A 23,124-nucleotide genomic window follows, 5' to 3' on the forward strand; every position below is an offset into this window, starting at 1 on the left:
CAAACGTGCCGGAACCGACCGAATTTGCGTGGACTCGCCGCCTCAACGCTCGGGATTGCCGACGATCGGATTTTACTAACGCTTGAGTTTTACCAACCGACTCCACCTAAATTTTTAGAATTCTTTTTGTTTTATATTTGGTTTTAGTTCGGGTATAATAACAGACGTAATCGAAACCGACAGAATTCGCATCGACTTACCATCTCAACTATTAAGACCGACAACGATTGAGGTTTACCAACCAACCTGTCTCGGCACAAGAGTAATAATTAAAAGTACTCCCTCCGTCCCATTATAAGTATCGTATTTTGACTTTTCAAGTTTTTCTTTGGAACTTTGACCGTAAATATTTTTGTTCGTGTCATATAATACTTGATGAAAATTATATCAATGTAAAATACATTTAAAACCCAATCCATTCATATATTTTACATCAAATATTATATAACACAAAAAAAAATATTGCCGGTCAAAGTTAAACAAGAAAGACTTGAAAAATTAAAACAGGATCCTTAAAATGGGATGAAGGGAGTAATAATATAGACATAATATGAAAATTGATTTAACCAAATGCTCATATTTCAACCACTAGTGATCGGCTCACGTCAGTGACACTTGTACTCACTATAATATTTCCCATAATACCCTTCCATACACCACACCGGAGATGGTGGCTAATAATAACATGAGTGACGGTGAGGGTTTCACTTCCCATTCCGATCGCCGACGTTCCCTCAGATCTTCTGATCATAACAAACCTCCGGCAACGGCAAAAAAGAAGGCTAGGTCTACGTCATATTCCGGTAATGACGTCATTTTAATCGGCGATCCAGTTCCTGACGACGAGGCTCGACGGAGATGGCCGTGGCGGTACGATTCTAAGGTAAGCTATGACTTCATTTCATTTATTTGTAGTTGACTTCACATTGTGTGTAGTGTGTACAGTCCTCTTTCTTGAATTTAGAATCCAAAATTCAACTCACTACACTCCTCTTTCTCTTTCTTTAGGCTAAAACCTTCGGTTTGTTTTTTCGATTTTTTTAAACTCTCCTGTTGAGTTACTAATTCAATGATTGTTATATAATGATGGCAAATGGGTTGGGTCGAAACGGGTCATGCGGCAGAACAGGTTAGGGCCGAAACCGTAAAAAGATCAAAACGAAACTAAAAAACTAAAACCAAACATAAATGAAACTAAAAAAACCCGACCAAAACGAAACAAAAAACCGAAAACGAATCCGAAATCGACCTGCCTAGTGTGAAAACTCGAAAGAAACCGAAACCCAACCAATCCAGTGTGAAACCTCATGTCGGCACAAAACCTCATCCGAGCCAAAACCTAAAGCGATCTCGTTCCAATCCAAAACCCATTTCAACTCGAACCTGCCACTTTTCCTTAAGACACTAACCCACATCGACCCATATTTTTAAATTTGTCGACCCATTTTGACCCGAAAATAAGAATGTGGAATTTCAAGTGACCCATTTTGACCCATTTAGTTAAAACCCATGACCCAAACCAACCCATATAATCTTTAAAACAACCCAAATTGACCCATTTGAAATGGTTTGGGTCAAGATTGCCACCCCTATTATATGTATTTGAGTTACATATATATTAAACTAGCTTTTATTCCCCGCATTACATATTTTGTATCTAATATATATATATATATATATATTATTTTAATTTTGTATATGTAAGGAAGTTAATAATATATATTTCGGGTTTGATGATGAATGAGTTTCACAAATAAATGAGATGTTATAACCCGTTTAAAAGTTATATGGGTTTGGTCAGAGCCATGACTCGCTTATTTTTTTTTACTATAACATTGTTTCCTAATTATAAATAATTTTTTTTTTTAAATTAGATATTAGTTTTTAATATATCCCTCTATTTTATAGGATTTTCGTATCAAATATTTGGTGAGATTAATTTTTAATTTAATGAAATGTTATAACCCGTTTAAGGGTTATCTGGGTTTGGTGAGACCCATACCCATGAATTTGGGTCAAATGCATAAGAAGCCATTCATTTACAAATAAAGCAATCTGATAGCTGAGAGAAGGTGAGGAGCAACCAGAGAGATTTTAAATGTTTCGTATATATATATATTTAAGATAAGATTCTTATAAAGTACTAAATGTAAAAAATTAAACAAGGAGAATCTAGAAATACGGTTCAGTTCGTTTTTATTTTAATTTTACTACATGCAAAAATCAAAACGGAACTGTAAGTTTGTGTTTTTTTTTCAAAAACATAAAGTGATAAAACCAAACCGTTGTTTTTTGTTTCGGTTCTTTTGGTTTGTTTTTTTTTTTCGGTTTTTATGCACATCCCTACTTTTTGGTTTTTGGAGTCTACGATTACACGCTCAATTGTACTTAACAACTACCTTCATCTTCAATGACCAAGATGATATGATTGTAATTAGTCTTGCATGATTGAGTTTTCGTTGAAATCTAAAATGAATCATTGACAAGTACTACGAATCTATGATAGAAACCCAAAATTTGATTGATTAAAATCAACAAGAACACGGATAGTAGGCCTGATTCGAGATGAGCTAGTCTCCAATTAGCCGATTCGAGATGGCAATTTTGCAAATACAAGGTTAACAAACCCTAATATTTTTAATACACAAACATGGATATCTTGTAAACCCGAACAAGGACATATATATAAACTTAATTTCCTAATAACCACTGCATTTATTCTCTAAACCTTAGTTCTTCATCTTCCAACTACCTTTCTTCGTCATTAACTGCATTGACCCATTTGATTTAGCCTCTTGACCCACCCATATCGAGCTGGGTATGTATCACACTTCATACTAGCTGCTGCAGTTTAACTAAAGTTCTGTTTTGTTTACTTGTAACGATTAATCTGATTAATTGCCACGTGTCTGGAATCATGAAGGGACTCAAAAGGAATGGTTTTGGCCCAAAAATCAAGTTAGTAATCACTAATCACTCTACTCATGTAATTAAATAATCTCATTTTCAGACATGTTCATTGATTTTTTTATAATGATGCAGGGACAATGATGACGACGATGACATTTTGATTTTGAATGTGAAATGTCATTATCTACAAGCTAAGATTGAGTGTCATGTCTTTGATCTTGGTGATTGTGCAACCGTGAAGGTAACATCCACATTTTCACTTGTCTAGTTTAATAAATATGATTTGTTAATATGTTCTTACAGGGTGAAGGGGACCATGATCACGTTGGTAGGATAATTGAATTCTTTAAAACAAATGATAATGAAGACTTTTTTCGAGTTCAATGGTTTTTTAGAGCTGAAGATACGGTAAGGATACCTCGAATAATTTTTATATTTTATGCTAAATTAGTGCCTGCAACTAGTAAACCAACTCTTTTTCAACAATTTATTCAGGTAATAAAAGATGCATCATCATCTAATGACAAGAGGCGGTTGTTCTATTCCACCTTAATGAATGACAATGCATTAGATTGCATTATTTCAAAAGTCAAAGTAGTCAATGTACAACCTGGTGTATGTTCAACACTTCAACCCTTCTACTTAATATTTTTATTCCCCAACATATCTTCTGGTGGCATTGTGGTTTCAAATCTTGTTATTTGGCAGGTAAATTTGAAGTTTATTCCCACATGTGATTATTATTATGACATGAAATACAACATAGATTACTCCACATTTTCTACAATAAAAGACGGTAATCAGTCCTGATTTTATTTCATACTTCTAGTGGCAACCGGAATTCCATCTGACATTTTTGTATATTGCAGATTTATCTTCAAATAATTGCTGTTTGTCCTCATGTGACAACAATAAGGAGAAAATCAACAGTAATGGAAGCATTGACAATAATTCAACAACAATAACTAACCTTGAACTACAAAAGATAGAGTTGACAGTATTAGATATGTACTCCGGGTGTGGTGGAATGTCAACAGGATTGCGTTTTGGAGCAAAATTATCCGGCATAGATCTATCCACAGTAAGATTTGACACATTAATTTTGTTTTATTCCAATCTGTCGTAATATCTATAAGGAAGTTATCAATGTTCATAGAAATGGGCAGTAGATGCAAACGAAGATGCGTGTGAAAGCTTGAGGTTAAACCATCCAGAGACACAAGTCAGTGACATACTAACATTTCATCTTTTCTGAATTAGTTTTCATGAAATCATTTTCATTTACTGACTGACATTCTTGCTTTACAGATAAGAAATGAATCTGCTAGTGACTTTCTAGATCTTATAAAGGAGTGGGACAAGCTCTGCAAGAAGTATCCAGTCAAGAAGAAAACGCAACGTCACAGTACCCTGTTGGTTGAACCATCAGATAATGCCATGCCCTCAAAAGAACATAATATTGTTCCCAAAGGTGAATATGAAGTTGAAAAACTGGTTGATGTATGTTACAGTGAACTCAATCGAACTAGTAAGCGTGGCCTCAAATTTAAGGTTCGTTGGGTTGGATATGGTCCAAGTGATGATACATGGGAGCCAATTGAGGAGTTAAGGTAATCTTTATTATATGTTATATTCAATCATGTTAACATTTTATTCATACTTAATTCATTTTCTGCTCAGTAAATGCAACGACAAGATCCGTGAATTCGTCCAGAAGGGAACCAACGAAAACATATTGCCTCGCCCGGTATGATTTTATGGTAACAATTTTTTAATGGTAATGGAAAATGAAAATAGTCAGTATTGTGTTTATGTTACAGGGTGATGTTGGTTTGATTTGCGGTGGTCCTCCATGTCAAGGAATAAGTGGTTATAATCGCCATAGAAATCTGGAATCGCCTTTGGATGATGAAAGGAATTACCAAATTGTGGTGTTCATGGAAGTTATTAACTTTTTGAAACCCAAGTATATCCTGATGGAAAATGTGGTTGACATTTTGAGGCTTGCAAATGGTTGCCTGGCAAGATACGCAATAAGTTGTTTGGTTCGTGATTATTATCAAGTAAGGCTCGGGATTCTGGCAGCTGGTTGTTATGGTCTCCCCCAATTCCGCTTACGTGTGTTCCTGTGGGGCGCAAATGCTGACGAGGCAAGTATTTATATATTTTTTAAATCTTTTTCTTACCATAAACTAAAAGATTTAAACTTTTCATGATTCAGTTTTTATTATAACTATCTACAATGCAGAATTTGCCGCCGTTTCCACTACCTACTCATGATGTGGTCTTCAAATACGGGGGAGCAAGTGGGTTTGAGGTGTGAATTGTTTGTTCATAATATTATATAAACTTCAAGATTATTATTATTTTACTAATTTGTTTCTAAATCACAGCGTAATATTGTTGCTTATGATGAAGGGAAGTTACCTAAGCTTGAGAAATGCATTTATCTTGAAGATGCCATATCCGATCTTCCACCAGTCTCTCTCTCTCTCTCTCTCTCTCTAGACACACATACAAATGGTTGCTTGCATTCTAATTATTAACCTTTTCTATGAAGGTAACAAACACTGAAATTCATGATAAGATGAAGTACACGAATCCTCCAGTAACCGAGTTCCAAAAGTTTATTAGAGCTACTAAGTCAGGTTAATTCACAAATCTTTTTACTTTGTTATGTCATCTGTGCATAAGTTAAGAAAACTTGATGGGAAGTTTAGCTTTCACTTGTGACCTTTAGATATGGATGGAATTGCTTCTGGACATTTGAGTGGACTAGAGAAGCCTTTCCTACATGATCACCGGCCTTTACCGTTAAACGAGGATAACTATTTACGAGTTTGCCGAATCCCAAAAAGAAAGGTCATAAGTTTATTTACACTTTTAACTTGATTTTTCCTAAAATCTCATTTATTTCAGGGAGCTAATTTTAGAGATCTCCCCAGTATTGTTTCTGATGATAATAATGCTGTAAGCAGGGCATCTGAGCCGGAACTCATGCCATCTGGAAAACATTGGGTACTGTAATTTCTGCCAAAGTCATGAAAAAGAATATGTGATTTATTTTTCTAATTTATTTATGTAGGTACCGGATTATGCGCTAAATTTTAGGCATAATAAGAGGCAAGTGATTTTCTCTACTCTTTGTTTTTAATTATAAAATCCTGTTCCTTTCATGTTCTCTTATGAAATACCAGATCTTTTGCACGCTTATGGTGGGATGAGACAGTTTCCACAGTACTTTGTACGCCAAATTTTCGCGCTGAGGTATCTTTACTGTAACCACGGCATTGTCAGATCCATTTTATTTTTAGGGGGGTCTTATATATATAACTTCTGAGTTGTATTTATAATTTATCAGGCAATGTTACATCCAGAACAAGATAGGGTCCTAACTATTCGTGAGAATGCAAGATTGCAAGGGTTTCCCGACTATTATGCATTAAGTGGTAGTGTGAAAGAAAGGTATGTGTATGTCTTGGTTGTTAACTTATTATCAAGCAGAGGGATCATTTTTAAAATTTTATTTTTTGTTGTTTGTTGAAGATACCGGCAAGTGGGTAACGCTGTAGCGGTTCCAGTGGGACGTGCATTGGGTTATACATTGGGAATGGCACTGCAAAAGTTGACTGGAGATGAGCCTCTGATCACTCTTCCACCAAAGTTTGCACATTCTACAACTGTTGACTTGTTGCAGGCCAGATTAGCAACTGATTCTTAATCACCCTAATTTTGGTTCTATTCTATAGATTGGGAATTTTGTATCTGTTTTGTGCTATGGTATGTATTGGGCTGCCTAGATGGAGGCTTCTTTAATTGACCCTGTTAAACTCACTAGTCGCTTTTTGAGCTTTATATATACATAGTGCTTATCACATAAGAGTTAAAGCAGTGAGATAAGCAGACACAAAATCGCTTTATGTATTATAGTTAAAGAAAAAGTTTGTGTTTATTTGGTTCCCATAACTCTCCATTTAAAGTTGGTTATGTAATTATATATGCATAATATTTAGGAAGGATCAAATAAAAAATGGTGAGTGATATAGTGCTTGAAATGCACTTTTGGCTGCTTTGAACATCCGTGGCAGACATGTTAGAAACAGTGAAAAACACCACTGGAAAACGAGCGTATTTTTGCAAATGAACCCTCTGTTTCGAACCAACTATTTTTTTTAGTTTTGGTTGAACCGATGGTATAGGTTAAAATGTCGAAGTGAGTTTGGTGAGTACTTAGGAGCTGTTTGTTTAGGTCTGATGAAACCATTTAAAGGCCATTGTCAGATTCGGTCAGATTCACCACATCGTAATGGTCCACCACACATCCACCACCGGCGCATGCTGTCAACATGAAGGGATCATAGGAAGGTTTCTTTATTTTCTCCGGCAATGAAGAAATGAAGCAGAGTTCTTTTTATTAATAACAATAATATATGGAGGAGGTAGTGAACCTTGTATTTGATAGATTGCACTCAAAGCATTGGTATTTGATGTGTATTGTTGATTCTTTTTAAATGGCGATTTGATGTTTATTAATAAAAGAGCATTGAATTTTTTTTTCGCTTTATGAGTTTATATTTATTATTTTTAATCTAGACTAACTTTCAATAAATCTTCTATAGTGTTTTATTATTATTTGATCATTGTCCTGTTTTATATAACAGTTGGATCGGTAAAATAATTTATATACATTGTTAGAATATTAATTTAATCTATTTTATTTTCAGCTTTTATCACTTGTATTACGGGATTGTTTTACATTATTCGTTTATAATATTTACATTTTTTTTGGATTTTAAATTTATTTATTGTAAGAAAGTTAATAAGATACTTAGGATTTGATGATGGAAGGGTTTCACAAATGAGATGTTATAACTCGTTTTAAAAATTATCTAGGTTTGGTAAGACACATGACCAACTTATTTTTTTTACTATAAAATTGCATTAATTATAAATAGTATCTTTTTTCAAAAAAAGGGGATATTTATTTTTAGTATATTCGTATTTTATAGGATTTTAATATCAAATATTTGATTAGATTTAATGAGATGTTATAACCCATTTAAGGCTATCTAGGTTTGATAATACCCATACCCATAAATTCGGGTCAAATGCATGATAAACCTTCATTTACAAATAAAACAATTTGGTGGCTTAAGAGAATGTATAGAGGAATCAGAGAACTTTTAAATGTTTAGTTTATATATTACTAGTTTTTATCCCCCGTATTACGGGGGTTGTGTTTTTTTCGTGTCTAATATTTATATATTTTGGATTTTAATTTTGTTTATTGTAAGCAAGTTAATAATATACTTAGGGTTTGATTATGAAAGGGTTTCACAAATAAATGAAATATTATAACCCGTTTCAAAGCTATGGGTTTGGTAAGACCCATGACCCGCTTATATTTTTTACTATAAAATTGTTACATAATATAAATAATATCTTTTTCTTAAAAAATTGGAATTAATTTTTAGTATATCCCCATATTATAAGATTTTCATATCAAGATGAGATTATTTTTTTAATATAATGAGATGTTATAACACGTTTAAGGTTATCTGAGTTTAATGAGACCTATACCCGTGAATTCGGATCAAATGCATGAGAGACCTTCATTTACAAATAAAACAATCTGGTGGCTTGAGAGAATGTAAGAAGCAACCATAGAGCTTTTAAGGATTTCGTTTATATATATTTAAGATTAAGATTCTTAGTTCTATAGTTTTTCTTTAATTTATTTTTTTAAATGGATATTAATTTTTAGTATATTCTTATTTTATAAGATTTTTCATATCAAATATTTGATTAGATTAATTTTTAATATAATGAGATCTTATAACCCATTTAAGGGCTATCTAGGTTAGGTGAGACTCATACCCATGAATTCAGGTCAAATGAATGAGAAAGCTTCATTTATGAATAAAGCAATCTGGTGGCTTGAGAAAATCTAGGGAGCTTTCGTTTATATATACTAGCTTTTAGCGCCCCCCCCTCCCCCCCCCCCCCCCCCCCCCCCCCCGGTGTTACAGGGGTTTATTTAGGTTTTTCTTTTTAATTGGTTTTCTATTTTTTTTTTTTGTAATGATTTGTTTTATTTTTAATGGAATTTTGTTTTGATTTAATACATATATATTAGTTTTTTATGTTCATTGTATCTTTTAACATTTGATCTCTTTCAACAGAGATTGGTAGGTTATAGTTGGGTTTACAACCGAGGATGTATATATGGTAATATACTAATATATACTTTTACTGTTTTTGTGTAAAAAATAGATAAATTTTTTTATGAGTAATAACACTAAAAAATCTGATTATCACAGCTTCATATCTTTTATTTATATATATATATATATATATATATATATATATATATATATTAGATTAAGATTATATTGGTTTCTATTATTATCCTAAAGTTTCTAATACTTGGATTGCCAAAAAGAATTTATACACAATATTGAATATTCGGTAGATTGTTTATTCAAAATGATTATTTGTTAATAGTTTAGAGGGGTAAAATAGTCATTCTGTACAGTTATTCAGATGTTTAACCAAACAACACTTATAGCGTCTGGCTCAAGACTCTCTTAACCCGTTAGACCTCTTACTGATTCAACACTTAGTGACTCAACACTTACCGAACAACCCATTACTCATTGTAAAATCACCGATCTATACTTTGAATTACGTATTATGATATCTTAGTGATTTTAGGGTTATCGATGTCGTTTGGTATAATTTAATTTACTTAAATGCAAAGGAGAAAAATGAATAAACTTTATATGAGTTAGGAAGTGTGATGTATACGCTCTTTCAATACAATTTTGATTTTGGGCACCTCGGAACCTATAGGGTTATAGGAAGTGCAGCATATGAACGATGGGTCTCAAGCGGGCACCACCCTTTGGTGTGGTCCAAGGGGTTATGAGCTTCTGGTTTGGATTTGCATGGTTGATGAAAATGTGCATAGAAATAATCTTTAATGGTAACAAAGACTAGTAGCAAGTGGGATTAGTAGTAAGGTTATTACTCATCGGTAGCAAACTGATCATCAGTGATAACTGACTAGTAATTTATAATGTTATTGTGGTTTTATGAAAATGTTTACATACTTGGCTTTATAAGTACAAAGCGATTACTAGTAATAACTTAGCTCTAAAATAACTATACTTAGTAGCAAATTAATCATTAATGCAAAGTTACTTCTTACCAGTAACTTAGCTTTATAACAAGTATACCAAGCGGCAAATATGCACAGTACTAGTAATTGAGATGAGTTGTAACTTTGTGATGAAATCTCTACCGAGGTTTTTGATGACACAACTGATAACTGTACCACTAACTATAGTCCATTTCAAGAAGAGTTGCCATGTTACAACTTAATTGTTGTGTGGTTCAGTCCTTACCTATAAAAGGGAGTTGTTTGATTTGTTTAAACAAATGATTTTAGAACTCAATTGTTGATATACTAAAGATCCATGATCGTATATCCGTTTAGGGCCTTACTTTAGCACCTAGTACGTTATGGTTAATTAGATTGAAGATCATTGATGGCCTTACTGATGATCCATGATCAAAAGATCATTAGTTATGGTTAAGTTAGTAGTCAATAATTTGTTAAGTTAGCTAAAAACTAGTTATGGTTAACTAGTAGTCATACAATGCTCTCTTCCCCAAACTAGGTTTTTTAGTTGTCTATACGCAATTTAACTAATACGTTAGTGACACTAATACACAAATTGAAAGTGTCGTAATAAACCCATACAAAATTACGAACCAAAGGAAAATCCGAACCTTGCATGTACACTTATAAACCGAAAATAATTATGTTACAACTTACAAATCGACCCATTAAAAACGAAAGATGTGCACATACCGAAAAGTTGTGACCAATATCTAACAAAATATTTTTCTTTTGTTAATTGAACTCCTTGACTCTGATACTGAAACAACTCGATCATTATTATATTTATTATATGTATATTGGGAATGCGTATTAACATAACCTATGTAAACGTACTATATCGGTTCGTATCTTTGCGTTACAGTCACTGTAACCATTACTAATTAATTACTACACTTGTTTAATTTTTCTTTTTCGATGTCTTTTCATTTGAAGATAATTAACTTTGTTAATTTCAAACGGTCAAAAAAATAATAATAAAATCACACCAGCTATATTCGAGACAATTAAGGAAAAATCTTAAATTTGAATTACAACCACCGTTACATTTTAATTTAATTTACCAACATAATCGGCATTAAATGATCAACAAATTATTATAAAAAAACGTGACTTCAATTCCAACTCAGTTCCAACTTATAAATCTCCATGCAACGGTAACTTTACTTGCATCTCCTATAAATATCTTTCAACTTTAATCCACAATTACATTCACTTCTCCTTTATCATCTTTCTTTTAATTAAGTTTTAACACACACATAATTATGAAGCTCGCTACAATCTTGGGTTTGCTGGTCATTGGGTTCATTGGGTTGTGTTCCGGTTACACATTCCATGTAGGTGGCAAAGATGGCTGGGTTCATGACCCTCGTGAGAGCTACAATCACTGGGCTGAACGAAACCGGTTTCAAGTCAATGATACACTCGGTTACTAATCTCTCTCTCACTCTCTACATATCAATATTCTCTACATATGCATGTGTTAGGGACGTGCATAATTTGATTTAATTGAGTCGGTTTTGAGCTAAAACCGAACAAAAAAAATATATATAACTTTTGAAAACTAGTTCACTTTTTAGCCTAAATTATTCTGTTAACTAAATAATTATTAGATTAAATTATTTGAATTACATATTTAATACATCCTTATTGTTAAACATACATCTACAAAATGTAAATTCAGCTGGGCTCGGGTTTTTTTTTTAATTTTTATTTTACACGCTAAACCAAAACCTTAAGTTCGGGTTTAACAATAACATAAATCCAAAACATCAGTTTTTTCAGTTTCATACACATGCGTTTACAGTTTGTTTGCGTTTTAATGTATTATTCGATCTATTGCAGTTTTCAAATACACGAAAGGGTTGGATTCAGTTTTATTAGTGAACGAAGAAGCTTACAACAAGTGCAACACAACAAACTCTATACAAACCCTAAATGATGAAAACCCTATATTCAAGTTCACAAGATCGGGTCCGTTCTTCTTCATCAGCGGTCACAACGACAAATGCGAGAATGGTGAGAAGCTGATCGTCGTGGTTATGGCTGTCAGGCATCACAAAATCGTCAACTCCAGTACTACTGCTCCACCAACACCAGCACCAGCACCCGCATTGGCACCTGAGCTAGCGCCGTCAGCAACGTTACAAACTGCTGATGGAAAGATAGTACAGGCTCCTGCACCGGCTCCAGCGAATTCTGGTGTTGCGTACATTGGTTCTGGAGGTTTTGTTGGATTGATTTTGGGTTTGAGTTTGATTTTGGTTTAGGGCTTCTTCTGTCAGTTTATGGGTAGGATTTGGTTTTTATTTTATGCTTTTAAGGTTGTAATCAATCGGATTGTATCTCTTAATTATTTAATTTGTTGGTTTTATGTTCTAAGATTTATTGGTAATTCTTGTTGATATTTAATTTACATTACATTACATTTTTATCTGTTAAAAATATTTCATTATTTTTATAAGATTTCATTTCAAATAGAAAGTTTCTTTTGGAAAAAATGAAAAATTGATGATAAATAATTAATTATTAAGAGAAGTTGAACAATTACATAATTTAGTTACATTTTATATGGATTAAGCCCTTACCTTCTATTCTATACTAATCAATATATCATCTCACTAAAGTATGATTGTGAGAAATTATTTAATAAATCGGTATTCGATATGACGCAAATTAATTCATTCAAAATGAAATATAATCGGTATTTCAGTATTTAATATGATGCAATGACTAATTCATCCACATCAAATATTGTTGGTTAATATTTTTTTCTTATTTTATCAGCCCTTAACTACATGTACTGTTTAGTATTTTTGATTGAATTTGAAAGATCTTTTGAAACAAAAGTTAAAGAAAATATCTTCTTTCGAAAATTGAAAAAAAAAGTACATTCGTTAATCACCAACTAATTCTTTATAATTATTTTAACCTTAAAAATTTCTATTTGTACCATTTTTACTTTAATTCGTGTTTTAGTGGGAATGATTACTATTCAGTGGCGTGTCAAGGTGATTTTAGTTGGTTAATGAGCTAGTGATTGAGTGGTAAATGATACTTGGTGTTTCATATCAATTACTGCATTCAGTGTTTAGTTTCGATAGCACTGTGTGATGATGGAGACTAGGCGAGTATGTGGCGTTCACTAGTTGGATATTTGAATTGAATCGGTTTTACCTCACCACACTGTAGTGCCTACGAGCGAGTGTTTTCCCCTGATTGAAAGACAGGTGTATCCTGATGTGATAAAGTTTTGGGCCATTTTGAAAATGATGATTAGAGTAGGTGTTGTTGTTGGGTGGGGGAATTAAGATTGTTTTTTAAAAGAAACTAGTATTTTGAACTTGTATGTTGTGACGGGACCGTTTAATGGTACTAAAAAACACACGTAGAAAAGTTAAACCACACACTCGTGTCCCTACGTGTTAACTCATAAAATTTAGACCAAGACATAAAATACTATTGTAATTGTATCCGTAATTTTGGTAAACCACAGGACATTTATTAAACAAGTTTTGTTTTCTATACTTATAAATAAAAATTTACATTTTATAAGAAAGACAAATCTTTAAAAAAAAGCATTAACCTTCCTGTTAGCTTTTAATAAAATTAATTATACTTTTTTAAACCTAAAACTAATAATAGAAAAGAAGATACACAAATTTAACCAATTTTTTTTCATGATCTTTAAAAAGGACACCCATCATCCCTTACTTAAATCTCTATAACGCACTCGTCTCTGCTTTGCATAGTACGTGGGTGAAGACTAAAGACACCTAAAAATAAAACTATATATAAATACTAACATAGTTGAATAGTTTGTCTCACAAAATTAAATCTCCCTTTTAATATATATATATAATAATAATAATAATAATAATAATAATAATAATAAAATAACATTCTAAAAATAACAAACATCCTTGCTAGAGATGAAAAGTGTGGATGCCGGGATAGGGTGAACAATGAAGACTATAATCGTACTTTCTGGTGTTTATGGACTAAAGCTTAAATTATGACATATAATAGAATTTCGATCAATTCTCCATCTCTAAATTTAAAATTACACTATAAATTACTATTTTTTTGTCTCCATTTTAGTTAATTAATATTTCTTTATATCTGTAACATTAATTTTTCTCTGTTTTCACTCGCAACCACTTTCAAAAAATTTTACAAGTTATGGAGGATGCATAGTAGTTCTCCAAATTTAACCATGAAGTGTTTTGCACATGAACAATACTATTTCTCTTTTTTCTACTCACAATCACTCCAACCACACCCTGAAAAATGGAGATCATACTCACATAATATGGAAAACCCATTATGAATGTCTTAGTATATACAATTGAAATTATTGCGAATAGTACCTAGAAGATAGTGTGATTATTGTTCTCGAGCCAAGGCTATTTTGAGAGCTAGGAGTCTCAATTTGGTGGTGTTGCGACCTGACTGGGTTTGGTTCATTTTCTCATCTACTAGAGGTGGCCAAAGACATGTCTTTAGGTTATGGTAAAGGGCTCTGCTCACCATCATGAGTCATGACTCATCCATTTTTGGCGATTTGAAAAAGGAGAGACGCTAGTATTTCAGCAACACGTTTCTAGCTACAAAATTCATTGTGGGAGAGATTATGACCAGTTTTTATGGCTAGCTAAATTCGAGGTTGAAGTTCAAGGAAATCGTTGGATTTAATAGGGTCAAGTCCACTCGTTCATGTATTCTGGTGAGTTTTTGTTTGGGTATATGTGTTTTTTTTACTTTTATTTTTATGGTTGTATTGCTTGATGATGCTGTAAGTTTGTTTGGATTGTTTGGCCTCTTGAGCATGTAGCTGGAGGTTCTCTCTCTCCATTATTTGATTTATGATGTTCCAAAGAGAAAAAATTAGACAATTTGATTAAATTAAACAAATCCTTTGATCTATATATGATCAAAGGAGTATTGAAGTTTTATATTAAAGTGTTACATCTTAATCCTGCTAGGGCGCATGTCATCATTATAGAATCAGATCAAAACATAATTCCGTAATTGCCATTTACATTACACCCCTAAACAACTTAATTGGATTGGAAGTGAGGTCTGAATCATTACATTTTCTTGCACAATTATGTTTTCACAATCCTCATAGTTTAGTTGAAACACTTCTTCCACAATTCTTGTCTCATAGCCGAAACATAATTTCTCCAATTTGGGCCTCCCCACACCATGACATCTCCAACCCGAGCCTTCCGAGGATGGGTTTCTTCAAAGACTCAATGTTTTGTCAACGTTTTTAACTATTACAAGTTGTGGGTGTCGGGATTATTGAAATATGTAGTTATATTTAAAAATAAAAAAAGTTAATTATATCAAAAATAAAAAATAAAATCAATGTTACCACTCCACATCGACATAAAAAATAGTCATTGAAACAACAAAAAACAAAACATGCTAAAAATATGTTTAAACCTACAATTTAAACATTATATGAAAATTAGTAACTTGATTGGAACATATTTTAAACTTGAGTGACATAATAAAAACACTTTTAAACTTGGTTAGTTTACCCCCAAAACTAATTAAAAATACAAAAAAATAAACCAAAAAATATGAATGAAATCCAAAAAGTTGGCCCATGTTTTTTTAACAACAAAATTAATTGAAATTCTTTAGTAAGAAGCTAGACTAGAGACAATAACATGTTGGAAGTTTTGAGTGTAAGTATGTGAATGATTGTCTTAAATAGAAAAGTGGTGAAAGTTTGTCTCACATCGGGTTGGGAATAAAATGAAGGGTTTGCACCACACCGCAACGTTCGATATTACCTAGATACCATCAGTATACACATGATTATCCTCACTCGGACGTAACTTAGGTCCGGCCCATCATGGCGGAGGCTCATAACCAAGTGTGGCGCGGAGTGCCCACCGACTTTTTACCACCTATGTAAGGATCCATACAAACGTACACGACAGCCTGAGGGCTAGAGATTGGTCTTGTTTATAATGTTTTAGAGATATGTAATCTCATGTAATTCATTTCATTTATTTGACTCGATTAAACAAGTTTATAAAGTTGGGCGTATTCACCTTTCTTTGAAAAGATCAACTTCAATACACTGACCGGTTCTTCCTTGTTATCTCGGACCTATAGTACGAGTATAACCTTTTATTGATACCAGATCTTTAATCTGGCTTAAGACCTTTAGTCTCTTTTGTATAATCTTTACCTCGATTATATTTTCTTTTAAACCTTTAGTATAAATATTCTTTCTTTCTTTTATAAGTTAAAAATATTTAATTTAACTATTTACTTTTCTAATACTACGTTTCTTCTTCTTGAAGAAACGAATACTTTAATCATTTACTTATTATTTAAGAAACTCATATAATATTATTATAAATAACAAAGATATTATATTTTATCATATTTCTTTACTTATATTTTTTTTGTTATATTTTCTTTATTTATTAGCTCGAGGTATCGAGTATACCCTCGACTTAGGGTTTTAAGCCTTTAATATTTTATTATATTTTATTCGGGCATTATGCCTACCTTTCTGTGCTTATAAATACCCTAGTAACTTGGGCAACACTTCTACGCCTTTACTTCTCTCAAGCTCCCTTGGTCAACACCTTCCTTGGCACGCGAATCGAAGCACGTCAAATCTTCACAACACGTCATCACGCACTTCGAGGCGGGGCGTCGGGTCATCCCGGGACGGCACGCTCTTCAAGATAACGTCGTTGGTGTATGGCACGGAAATCAAGGAAACGTCGGTTTATGAACGAAGAAGCTTGGCACATTTAACGAGGTAGAGTGAGAGAGGATAAATTCTAGAGAGAAAAAGATGATTAAAGTTTGGTGTGAATGAGAATGAGGATTGGAGCCCTCAATTTATGAGCTGATCCGGTAGACCATCGTGATACGTGATGGTCTGTGGACTAGCCCGTCGTGTGATATCGCGACGTAGGCTGGTGACTCATCATTTAGCTTTGCCACGAGTACCACGTGGCAGACGCAGTGCCACGTGGTGACACGTGGCGATCGTTGTGCTACGTGTGGACACGTGGCGGGACACGTGTCAGTTTTATTAGACCACGTCATCGTGATACGCAATGACACTGGGTCTGTGGCAATCGCGTATCGCGATTGGCCTAGAAGGCAGTTTTCTTTTTGGTCCATTATGTTTGAATTTCGACATTTTTAACCCAATAGTTTCATAATGTTTTATCCTCCCCACCTTGGAATGATCTCGTCCGCGAGATTCGCCTTTTAGAATAAATGGGGATACTTTTTCTTCATTTCAGATTCTAACTCCTATGTGTATTCGGGGCCTCTTCGTGAGTTCCACTTTACTTTGACTATTTTCAACGTTCGTCTCTTTAGTTTTTTTTTAGAATCATCGATTTGTATTGGTCGTTCTATGAATTTTAGATTTTCATTTATTTTGATGTCTTTTAAAGGCATACACAAAGATTCATCGGCTAGACATTTTTGCAGATTAGAGACATGGAATACATCGTGTATCCTGTTCATTTCTTCAAAAGATCCAACGAAACGTGGACTTAACTTTCCTTTCTTCCCGAAGCGAACAACACCCTTCCAAGGCGAAACTTTCATTAAGACTTTATCACCTATATTGAAGTCTAAAGGCTTACGACGGATGTCACACCCCAAACCACGGCCTAGGTGTATGACACATATGTTGGTACCACATTTGTAAATAAATCAGAGTTACGTGTTATTAGCGGAAGTCTTAGAAACACATGGATTTAAAAATATAATATTTACATTACAAAAGACGGGGTTTAAAAGTTCCCGTTTAATGTTTAAAGATTACTTGTTTTTAGTTTACAAAACCACCATTAACATCATATTAAGTTTAACAAAAAAATCCGAGCCATCGGATATCTTGAGCACTTCGTAATACCAAGGTCTAACCTTGATCATCTGCAAAATGTTAAGAAAATACTTCAGCAACGAATGCTGGTGAATATGCTGACGCTAAAAATATTTTCTTTTACTTAATTACCCCTCGAGACTACGTAGGTCTCGGCCCATCGTGGCTTAGGAATAACCAAGTTAAAACAACACAATTTATAAAATCAAGTCTCTATACTCGGATCCCTCAGCAAACACCGCAACGTTCGACTAGTTGAGTGCCTATACGTATACACAAGGTCATACTCCCCGCAGGAAGCGTAATTGTGACCAGGTGTGATGTGCCCATCACATATGTAAGGATCCAGACAAACGTACACGATAGCCTAAGGCCAGTGTTTATACCCTTGTTTATAAATGTTTTAGAGACACTTAGTCTCATGTAAACCTTTTTCATTTAACATGTAGACTTGTTTGAAAACAAATTTGTAAAGTTGGGCGTATTCACCTTTTCGATTTGGATCGGCTTCAAACACCGTCCGAGGTTCTTTCCCGTTGCTATCTCGCACCAATAGTACGAGTATAACCATTTGTTAGTCGGATATACAATCCGGCTTAAGACCTTTAGTCTTTTATAATCTTTACCTCGATGAACCTTTAGTTCAAAATCTCTTTTACTTTAAAACCTTTAGTTAAAAAGTAATTTTATATACCTTTAGTTTATTTTTATAAAACCCTACATTTCTTCTTCTCTAAGAAACGTATTCTTTTTTTTTCTTTAATATTTAAGAATAGTTATTATTACTTAAATAATATTTTCATAACAAAGAATCACATATAATATAATCACATTGATGTATATTTATATATTCATAATTCTATCTTTTCTTTTCTTTGTTATATTGTCTTTTATTTTATCGAGGTATCGAGTATAACCTCGACTTAGGGTTTTAAACCTTTTATAATATTTATTATTATTTTATTTGGGCATTATTCCTACCTTTTCTTGGCTTACATAAACCCTAAACACTCAAGCAGCACCTGAACACCGTTTCATCCTCTTTATCTTCTTAGTCAACTCTTCTTCTCGTCACCCCTTTCCTTGGCACACAAAATGATGAACACCAATACTTCACTACTCGTCGGCACGCTTTATGAGGCTAGTCGTCATGATGTTGGGGGATGGCAATCTCCTTCTTGATTGGTACGTTGGTGGAAAGAGGCACAAATTACGAGGAAATGAGCACGGAAAACGAGGTAATGATCGAGGGTTGGCACGAACTTCGAGATATGATATATATATAAGGCTTAGAGAGATGTTCTAGTGAGAGAGAGATCAGGTTTTGGTGTGTGAAATGGATCAAACGCGGACTTGCTATTTATAGACAAAAATCATGACCCCGATGGCCCTTTGGCTAAGCCTGTCGCGTATCGCGACGTAGGCTTGGCCAGTCACCAAGTAGACCTACCACGTGGCAACACGTGTCAGGCGTTGCGCCACTTGGCGGACGTGCTGCCACGTGGTGACACGTGGCGGAAGTTGTGCCACGTGTGGACACGTGGCACGCCACGTGCTCAGTGTGTCAGACAATCCATCGCGATACGCGATGGGTCTCTTCTTATGATCCATAGCGTATCACGATGGGTCTGGAAAACAAAGTTTTCAATTTAAACCCTAAGGTTTGAAACTTGACAGTTTTGGTCCCTTAACTTAGGAAACTTCACGTTTTGAACCTGAAACTTTCACGATGTTACATCCTCCCCACCTTGAAATAAATCTCGTCCTCAAGATTGCTTCTTTTAGAATAGATAGAGGTATTTATTTTTCATTTCGGATTCGTGTTCCCACGTATACTCAGGGCCCTTTCGTGAGTCCCATTTGACCTTCACAATTTTCAACGTTCGTCTTTTTAATTTCTTTGTTTTGGAATCTTCTATTTGAATTGGTTTTTCAACAAATTTTATGTTTTCATTTATTTTGACATCTTTTAGTGGCATAGATAGAGATTCGTTGGCTAAACATTTTCGCAGATTTGAGACATGGAACACATCGTGTATCCCCTGCATTTCCTCGGGTAGTCGCAAGCGGTATGCAACAGTACCAATTCGTTCAAGTACCTCGAAAGGTCCAACGAATCGAGGACTTAGATTTCCTTTCTTTCCGAAGCGAACGACGCCTCTCCATGGTGAGACTTTTAATAACACTTTGTCACCAACATTGAATTCCAACGGCTTACGACGGACATCGGCGTAACTCTTTTGGTGATCACGTGCCGTCTTAAGTCGTTCTCGAATTTGGAGAATCTTGTCGATGGTTTCTTGGACTATCTCGGGTCCAGATAAATGATTATCTCCGGTTTCGGACCAGCACACAGGCGTCCTACATTTACGACCATATAACACCTCGAATGGTGCGGCTTGAATACTCGTGTGATAGCTATTGTTATACGAGAATTCCATTAGGGGTAAGTGGTCATCCCAACTTCCACCTAAGTCAATCACACAAGCCCGGGGCATGTCTTCCAGCATTTGGATTATCCTTTCGCTTTGCCCATCAATTTGTGGATGATAGGCGGTGCTAAGGTTTAACTTGGTGCCTAACACTTGTTGGAAGCTTTTCCAGAAATGAGACGTGAAACGACTGTCTCGATCAGAAATTATAGAGAACGATACCCCATGCAAAGCAACGATGTTGTTCGCATAGATACGCGCTAATCTATCCATTGAGTACTATTCGTTGATGGGTATGAAATGTGCGGATTTTGTTAGTCGATCCATGATAACCCAGATAGCATTATATTGTCGAGTCGTTTTAGGGAGTTTAGTGATGAAATCCATGGTTATTAACTCCCACTTTCATACGGAAAGTTCATGTTACTGAAGCAGTCCTGAAGGCTTTTGGTGTTCAACCTTGACCTTCAAACATGTTAGACATTTCGCAACATGTGAAGCGATGTCCTTTTTCATTCCATTCCACCAGTAGTTTGGTTTGAGATTTTGATACATTTTGTCACTACCGGGGTGCATCATATATTTTGACTTATGAGCTTCCTTCATTATTTTTTCACGCAAGTCCCCAACGATTGGTACCCAAATCCTATAACCGAGTCTAAGGATACCATCGTCACCTTTAACTAGTGAGTCAATGGTGCCGTTGCGTTTTTCATCAGAGATCTTGTTTTCATTAATAGCTTGAGCTTGAGTGGATTTGATTTGTTAAAGAAGATATACTTGAAGTTCTAGTTTTAACGCTCGGACTCTTTTCGACTTTTCATGCTCCTTACGACTTAAGGCATCGGCCACAACGTTGGCTTTTCCTTCGTGATAGACGATCTCGCAATCATAGTCATTTAGAGTTTCCATCCATCGTTGTTGATGCATGTTAAGCTCTTTTTGATCGAAGATATGCTTTAAGCTTTTATGATCAGTATACACGATAAATCTTACTCCATAGAGATAGTGCCTCCATATCTTCAATGCAAAGATTATGACGCCTAACTCTAGATCGTGAGTTATATAGTTCTTTTCGTGCACCTTGAGTTGACGAGAGGCATACACGATCAATTAATTTCGTTGCATTAGTACGCATCCTAAACCAGAATGAGATGCGTCACTAAAGACAACAAAGTCCTCAGTACCTTCTGGCAAAACCAGTATAGGTGCTAGGGTGAGTTTTTGCTTAAGTATATCGAATGCCTCTTGTTGTTTTGTTCCCCATTCGTACTTGATGTTTTTGCGAGTTAGAGAAGTTAGGGGAACGGCTATACGAGAAAACTTTTCGATGAACCTTCGATAATAGCCAGAAAACCCAAGAAACTTCAAATCTCGGTTGGCGTCTTTGGAATCTCCCACTTAGAGATAGCGTCAATCTTAGCGGGGTCCACTTGAATACCATTAATGTTGTAGGTTCCCTGGATGGATCTGCACGGGATATCTCGATCTACACAGGTGCGGAATCCCTGCGTAGGTTGTTACGAGCGTAGAACACGAATCAAACAAACACACGATATGAATAAACGAACACACGTTATATTATAACCGAAACACGTGATATAATCACTGAATACAGACTCAATACTCTCTGGTTCTCAAGTCTCTCGACTCACACACGTCTGTATACGATTACCTTCAACTACCTCTAAACAAGCCGTGACCTAGCGTATAAATACACGACAACTTCGCCTGATATGTTCAGGCGAAGTTGTTGCTAACTTCGCTTGACTAACAAGTTCGCCTGATAAGCGAACTTGTCAGTAACTTCGCTTAAACATAAACGAAACACAATTAACATTACAGACTGGATTACAGACACTAGACTATGAACTACTGACATTATGCACCAACAGACTCCCCCTTGGCAGTAGCTTCATATCTTTATCTTTAAGCACTTGTCTTGTAATCTTCATGCATGCACTCCCTCTCTTACACAGACCGTGACTACTCGCTGATATTTCCTCGCTTCGCCTTTCCAAGCAGGAATATAGAATATCTTCTTCTCGTTTAACACCTGCAGATCAGCTTTAGATAAATTAACAAGATGCATCGGATCATACACTCTTAGCACTTCTTGTTCGTCTTCGTCTTCCATCACGGCTTCAGCAGTCTGGCAATCCACATACCACCATTTCAGATCTTTCAACACATCTTGAGGCATAGTCTTCATTGGAACCTCTTTCAAACACCGAATCGGCTTATATTTCATCACCATCCAAGGTTTGCCATCTGCTCTCATTCCTCTTTCAGTATCTTCAACTAATTTCCCTTTCTGTGGTTTTAACAACTCAAACTTTTTCTCTTTAATACTTTCTTTCCATACTATCTTCCCAATAACTCTGGCCATATTATCATCACTTCTATTAATCAACCCCAGTCTGGCCAAATCCTTTACCTCACACTCAGGTAAGGTATTTAGAGATCTCAACGTCCTCTTAAAGTATTGGATCCCATCATATCTTTTCACCACGAACACTTTTAGCTGTTCATCATATAACCAACAGATAATGCCTTTCTTTGACTCAGCGTACCCTTTAATATTATAACTTTTCTTGAACATTGTAGGTACCACTGGCTTCTTCGTTTTGATAAACCAATGAGCATAGCCTTCCTTCCATCTAGGCTGCTCCTCCCATTCTGTATCATCAACTACTGTATCTTCACATACATTC

At 34.7% G+C, this 23,124-nt stretch overlaps 2 protein-coding genes across 2 annotated transcripts; both read left to right on the forward strand.

Moving 5' to 3' along the window:
* The first annotated feature begins 667 nt into the window (after positions 1–667).
* On the forward strand, positions 668–6,631 carry LOC143621269 (DNA (cytosine-5)-methyltransferase CMT2-like). Its single transcript, XM_077092747.1, has 20 exons — positions 668–883; positions 2,924–2,958; positions 3,043–3,151; positions 3,214–3,318; positions 3,406–3,525; positions 3,619–3,706; positions 3,780–3,991; positions 4,067–4,132; positions 4,219–4,520; positions 4,591–4,657; positions 4,731–5,060; positions 5,159–5,227; positions 5,304–5,390; positions 5,471–5,558; positions 5,651–5,772; positions 5,830–5,928; positions 5,996–6,030; positions 6,099–6,177; positions 6,272–6,375; positions 6,457–6,631. Exons 1-20 carry the CDS (start codon positions 668–670, stop codon positions 6,629–6,631), a joined length of 2,508 nt encoding a protein of 835 aa, XP_076948862.1.
* Positions 6,632–11,087: 4,456 nt separating this feature from the next.
* LOC143621270 (early nodulin-like protein 3) lies at positions 11,088–12,363 on the forward strand. Its single transcript, XM_077092748.1, has 2 exons — positions 11,088–11,521; positions 11,939–12,363. The coding sequence occupies exons 1-2, from the start codon at positions 11,359–11,361 to the stop codon at positions 12,361–12,363; spliced, it is 588 nt and encodes a 195-aa protein (XP_076948863.1). The 5' UTR covers positions 11,088–11,358.
* The last annotated feature ends 10,761 nt before the right edge of the window (positions 12,364–23,124 follow it).

This window comes from Bidens hawaiensis, unplaced genomic scaffold, assembly GCF_021521415.1.
Source record: "Bidens hawaiensis isolate Kalapana, Puna unplaced genomic scaffold, B.hawaiensis_p1.1 tig00002825_1, whole genome shotgun sequence".
In the NCBI taxonomy this organism is placed as follows: domain Eukaryota; kingdom Viridiplantae; phylum Streptophyta; class Magnoliopsida; order Asterales; family Asteraceae; genus Bidens; species Bidens hawaiensis.